This window comes from Limulus polyphemus, unplaced genomic scaffold (assembly GCF_000517525.1).
Source record: "Limulus polyphemus unplaced genomic scaffold, Limulus_polyphemus-2.1.2 Scaffold1492, whole genome shotgun sequence".
Lineage (NCBI taxonomy): Eukaryota > Metazoa > Arthropoda > Merostomata > Xiphosura > Limulidae > Limulus > Limulus polyphemus.
Window position 1 is genome coordinate 50,456 of NW_013667102.1, and position 6,851 is coordinate 57,306.

The 6,851-nt window shown below is 34.0% G+C and overlaps 1 protein-coding gene across 2 annotated transcripts in view; it reads left to right on the forward strand.

The window, feature by feature from the left end:
* Positions 1–2,537: 2,537 nt before the first annotated feature.
* The window catches only part of LOC106463822 (lachesin-like), a 77,928-nt gene continuing 73,614 nt past the window's right edge, over positions 2,538–6,851 (forward strand). For both annotated transcript variants that reach the window (XM_022391432.1, XM_022391433.1), the window contains exon 1: positions 2,538–2,724. In XM_022391432.1, coding sequence (XP_022247140.1) covers positions 2,655–2,724 — 70 coding nt within the window. In that variant the 5' untranslated portion in view covers positions 2,538–2,654. The remainder of the gene's footprint in view (positions 2,725–6,851) is intronic.

Consider the following 6,851-nt stretch of genomic DNA (forward strand, 5'->3'; position numbering starts at 1 on the left):
TGGGCATAGCCCAGATAGTCCTTTGTGTAGTTTTGTGCCCAACTACAAATAAACCGCCCAGTTAGTAAATCGTATGCCCAAATTTTAATATATACAGAAACGATGATTCAAGAAGCTTCTCAGTGGCTCAGCGGTAAGTCTGCGGACTTATAATGCTAAAACTCGGGCTTCGATACCAGTGATGGGCACAGAACAGATAGCCCTTTATGTAGTTTCGTGCTTAACTATAAACAAAACAAACAAATGATTCAAAATAAAATACATTATCATATAAAACGAGACCATGTTTGGTTTATATATATATATATGTTAACTTCGACTTTTCTCTGGAAAGAACTATTTCACTGAAATGGGTTATTTATTGTATTTCATTCTCGGTTGACCAATCACAACGCTACGTGCGATGAGAAAGCATTTTTAGTCAAGGAATGTGATGTATCAAGAGAGTACCGGTAAAATAAAGACCCATTTAATTATCACCACAATCTCTAGATAAATCAGCGGTGTGATGTTTTCCTCTCCACATCTAATGTGCACAATTCACACTTTATCGTCTAACTGTTTCAGCTAATTAGTGTCGGAAAGACCGAGTTATCATTAACCTAATTTAAATGAAGCGTACATAGGACTAGTTATCTGGCTTCTCTCATCATTAGGGATTTTCAAGAAAAGCTACATGATATCCACTTCCTTGTAGATCGTTGTATAAATTTTAATTTCACGAAATTGACGCTTGTGGAATAAATATCGTATAATCAACGTGTTTATTTACCACATGTGTCCGGACTAAAACATATAAACAGACTTAAACTCTAACCTTCATCACTCAATACATTTAATATAATAGGCCAAATATCTAAAGAAGAACAGTATACGTTTCCATTTACACAATACAAATCTAATTTTAAGCCACATATTCTTTGTTGAGTAAAACAGTCAATCAAATTGCCTATACATTGAGTGCTTAAATATTAGTATAGATTTCTGAGTTTTGTAAAGATAGAATCCAGCCACGGATTTCCACGGGCCTGTCTCTTCTCCCCTTCAATCAGCCCGAAGAGTGTGACTTGGGGCAGCTTGTTATAATAAGGAGGGAACTATCACACGTGTTCCATGCTAAGAATCGGTTCAATGATTAGCGTTGGTGATCCAGTGTAACGGTGTGTGTTCTGTTCTTAATTAGAATTATTGATTTACAGATAAGACATACCGTTTAGTTCTGCGGTAGTTCTGAAGCTTACAAAATGCCCGCAAATCGAAAACACACACACAAAAAAAGCAACAACAATAAAGCTAGTTTAGTGTAGATTCTTTCGTCGACATATTTTGTTGTTTTTTTTTGCTCTTAATGTGCAGTTTCAGTTGTTGTTTCTTTTAACTCTTCATCTTAAGTTGTTCAAGGTACAGTGTGCTTTTGGTTTTTAATGCATCAGTTTTCTTTTATATTTTATTAATTAAATTAATATATTTTTAGAGTGCAAATTCTGACTACTTAGGTTTCATTTGTCACAAAAATTACAGTTTGTTTGTTTATTGTTTTTATAGTTTTCTAAAACCAAATGATTTATTGTCATGTAGATGCTTATCAAAATTCATAGATTTATAAAAACACATTTTCCTCTTTTAAATCCCCCCCCTTCCCCAGTGACTGAGCGATAAGTCAGAAGGTTCATAACTCACTCTAAGAATGAGGTTTCGATACCCATGGTGTGCACAGTACAGATAACCTATTTTGTTGATTTGCGCTAAACAACAAACAAACAAAAAAAACAACTTTTAAATTTTGTCAATGAAAAGTAAAAAGATCAAATAGCCCGCCGGTGGGACAGTGGTAAGTTTACGAACATACAACACTAAAATCCGGGGATAGATACCTCGCGGTGGACACAGCAGATAGCCTAATGTGGCTTTGCTCTAAAAGGAGAAAACAAACGAAGTAAAATCAAACTATAAAATCCCGTTCAAGAAATTAAACGAAGACAGAAAAAGGGGTAGTAAGCCCTGCCTACACTGAAAGGGTAGAAAAAAAGCAGCCAAATACGTAACTTGGAAACAAATACGTAACTTGGAAACAAATACGTAACTTGGAAACAAATACGTAACTTGGAAACAAATACGTAACTTGGAAACAAATACGTAACTTGGAAACAAATACATCCATATCCATACAAAGTATAACCATACTTTGTATTATTTATGTATTCGTACGAAGAATATTTGTATGAGCATATTATTCGAATGTCATTTGATTATGGGGGACATAAAAAGGGGGAATAATCAGAGCGAGAAATATGCGAAAGTGATTTAAGAGAGTCATGTAAAATAAAAATAAAAATTCTCAGCTAAAGATAAACAAAAACTAGAATGTTTAGAAACCGATGAAACTTGAACTTGAAAATAAAGTTATTTTTTAAAGTGTTTGACAGAGCTGCGAATTTCAGCCAATGCAGATCCTCGTTGGTGAGCCATGCTGTGAGCGTCAGCGTGGATATATAAATGTTAGGAGAGCGCGTGACTAGTTGTAGATCGAGCGAAGCTCGAGAAAGGCTCGTGCCTATTGTCACTGACACAGTTTAACCGTGAGGTTTACAAAGAGGAAAACAATACTGAATCTCTTGACCGTCGTGGTAAGAAACGCAAGAAGAACTAATACTATGTGGCTGATAGTGCTATTGTTCACTGACATTTTTCATGCAGATGCTTCTTTACAGATTTTTACGACAGGTAAGATGAAAAATTTAGAAAAAAAAAGTGTTCAAGCTTTTCTGCTCGGTCGCGTCAATCACTGACGGCAAATCATATAAGGAGAATCTTGAAGTTAAAATATAAAACTTGGTTCTCGGTGTATTCATTTAGCTTTTGCTTTATACACACAGTTTCTTATTAATTATACAAACCTGTGATTTTTCTATTGAGAAGTTGTTACAAGATAGTTGATAGGTGTCGTTTTATTTTTTAGAAAGTCCAAGAAAGGAACTTAGAAATAAATGTTGCCTTTTATAATGAAATATGTATATATTATTGATCAAACTGTATGATAGAGGTTGGGTTAAAACAGTGGAGCTTCATTGCTATGTTGCTGTCTGAAATATTAAGCTTATTCCTACTTTGTTAAACGTTATATTCAACACTCACACTTATGTTAATACCACACTTTCGAAAAAAACACACAAAAAAATAGAGGTTACCTTAAGTTCCGTACCAATCGATCGTGTCTTGGTAGCATGTTATTCCTAAACATCAAACCTAATGCATTATGACTTGTGCTTAGTCCATAACAAAGGAGAACGGCATCGCCATATTGTGGGTGGGATGATACGTGTACAAGAATTACTAGTGTCATGTCGGGGAGTCGCGGAGAAGTTAGCGAAACTTTGAAGAATTGATTATATCTGCAGAGTTACTGCAAACAGATTTCAGAAACTCAAGTTATAACTATTTATTTCAGTAATATCAAGTGGAATGTCAAGTATGTAATATAATTTAAGATATCAGAGGTAACCGAAACTTACGTTACGATTTATTGTATCTTACTCAATAAAAACTCATCTTGCGCTTCGCTATATCATTAATACCAAAAGTTAATTTATCCAAGATAATTTTCAGAAACTAAGGTTATATTTCGCTCTGTTATTAGTAACGTACGGGGATGTACCCGAGAGAAGGTAGCAACACACAGTTTTGTACCTGAGATGAGTAAGTAACACATGTGATCAGCCCCTCGATAAGTTAGCAATACTGGAGATCTTTCGAGATAAGTTCGTAACGCTTGGACATTCCTTGATATAAGTTAGCAATACACGCAGATGTAAACTAGATAAGTTGGTAATACGCGGAGATGTCTCTAGATAAGTTATTAACATACTGGGATGTACCCTAGATAAGTTTCAGCAAGTAAGATTATGACTTATCCTGTCCACGGTATTACATTTGACAAGTTGCTTTATTTTTATCTAAAATGTAACAAAATTGTCATTGAGAGATTGGTTGACACATATAACATTTAATGGTATTTTGCAGTTTCAATATTTTGTTTCACTTTACCTTATAATGTCTTTATTGTCCTTGCATGCTTCTGTAAGCCCTCTGCTCTGAAAAACAAGAACAACAACAACTAAACTGCTTGAAAATGTTTTCTCTGGAGTTTAAATCGCTGTTGCTTATTCTATCGCTTAGTCAAAGGTATAAAGCTTTCATTTACTGAAGAAAGGTAGGCTAATGTTTATTTATTTATTTCAAGAGAGAAGTCTTGTCACACGTGTGACAGTAAGAGCAAAGGAAGAGGAGTGACTCGAGAGCACTTACATAGTTATCACTTGTCAACAGTGAATTATCTGAGGTTAGAAGCCTAAAAACGTATCTCATGAGTATCGAGAGTGAATATAACTAGAATAGGATAGATTTCGATCATTAGTGAATGCGTCTCCAAAATGTGTAGTTGAAAAGGGTGGATGCAGGTGGGTGGGATATCTAGTCGTAGTAAATGTCAAATTTTGTTTTTGACAATATAGATAACTATTTGCCGTACGTTTCGAAGACACTTTCGTCTCTTCCTTACTAAACGTGTTTGTCAGATTATAACTCTTCTAAAAGTACTTTAAACACTTCAGATTCCAAAGTACGTTCTAAAAGTATTTTCATATATATATAAGACATAGACATCATGGGAAGCAAAATAAAAAAAAACTCTACTGTTATATTTAATGCGTTGGTCTATAATGATATAACAAGATCTATGTTTCGTCATTTCCGGCCACTGAATTTATCAAGACACCAACATGAAAATATCTATAAAAAATTTCATCATGATATCTACTGGTGACTCAACTGCCATTTTAATTGGGTCTCAGGAGACAAACTATAGCTGGTCAACAATATCCAAACCCTTACGCCACGCCTCATTAAATGTTAGCAGTATCTCAGAAATTAATACATATAAATCACATTTGTTGACAGTGATTTACTCACAACAGCAGAGCGTGTTGATTCATTCGTTATTCAAGTTTCCAAATAATCGATCAATGAAGCCGACCGAAGCTAACACTATTCTATTGTAACTGTATATGCGTTCTAAAATTAATAGTGATATGCTGTTACACTAACAGTCTGGAACTGTAACATATAGCGTATCTATAACGAGCTACGGTTTGTAAAGTGAACGGAGAAGGATGAGCGTTAAGCTTCCAGTACAATTATAGTAAAGATATGAGAATTCCAAAACGAATTATTTCCCTTACAATTGTTCAATACATTTATTACTATAAACTTAATCACAACCAGACTGTCGGTGAAAAACAACAACAAAAACAAGCTGATTTCCCTCTGAACTTTAGAAAATATTTCTCACCACTATAAACTTAATCACAACCAGACTGTCGGTGAAAAACAACAACAAAAACAAGCTGATTTCCCTCTGAACTTTAGAAAATATTTCTCACCAGTTTAAAATCAAGCGCACAAATATGGCTGAAATACAGTGAGATGAAAGAAGATTACTCTGAATAATGACTGCTTTACGAATTTATGAAAAAGTTTCAGCAGATGTCAAGATTATGCTTGTCTATTGATTTATAGTTACTCTTACGTAAATTGCTTCTTCGGTTCATGATCTAATATATTATAAAAAACCAAAATTTATGCCTTCATTAAAAAAGTATTTATTCTAAAGTTATTGTATGAAGACGGTTAAAGTAAAATGCACTGAAAATATGGCTGTCGTGGGCTTCGCAATAACTTAGTGTGGCAGTATTCCCTGGAAATAGGGTTGTTGTTTTTTTGGAAGTTTTAAAGAAGGATGACTGGAAATATTTGTTTGAAATTCAGAATTTCAATGCACTGAATACAGTTAAAATGACATAGCAGTGATCCTTGTTTGGAAACAAAGCTACTTATCTCATGGTTTATGCTATATAAACAGGAAGCGTCACTGTGAAACAAAGAGTTCGCTGTCGACAACGGAATGTGCTGTATTCAAACAGGAAATTGAGCGTGAAGTGTTTTGTTATCATACAAGTTTTACGATACAACAAAACTACTACTTTTCTAACATATATGTTTTTCCCACTTGTCGCCAGGAACAACATAAACTACACTTTCTATGTAAGGTGTTTCAAATAGTTGCTGCAAGGCCTCGATCGTCTAGGATATTGCAACTAACACTAATAAAACAAAACTTTCTAGTCGAGCAAAAGCCATCTTAGCATTTGAGTATGCGCAGTATATTTCATACGAAATTTGTATTTTAATTAACTATGTTTCTGGCGTGAAATTTAGAAGGAAAGAAGTCCCTCCCTTCAGATAATGAAATAGGACACTTTTGTAAGAAAAAAAAACAGATGCTACTTTATATAAATGTAGATGTTGACATGATTCTTATAAAACAGGAAACATTTTGCATAAAAAATATAACGACATCATATTTAAGGAGACGGGACACCTTTTATAATATGACGACATTATATTTAAGGAGACGGGACACCTTTTATAATGTGACGACATTATATTTAAGGAGACGGGACACCTTTTATAATGTGACATTATATTTAAGGAAACGAGACACCTTTTATAATGTGACGACATTATATTTAAGGAAACGGGACACCTTTTATGATATGACGACATTGTAATTAAAGAGATGGGACACCTTTTATAATGTGAAATTATATTTAAGGAAACGGGACATCTTTTATAATATGACGACATAATATTTAAGGAGACGGGACACCTTTTATAATATGACGACATTATATTTAAGGAGACGGGACACCTTTTATGATATGACGACATTGTAATTAAAGAGATGGGACACCTTTTTATAATGTGAAATTATATTTAAGGAAACGGGACATCTT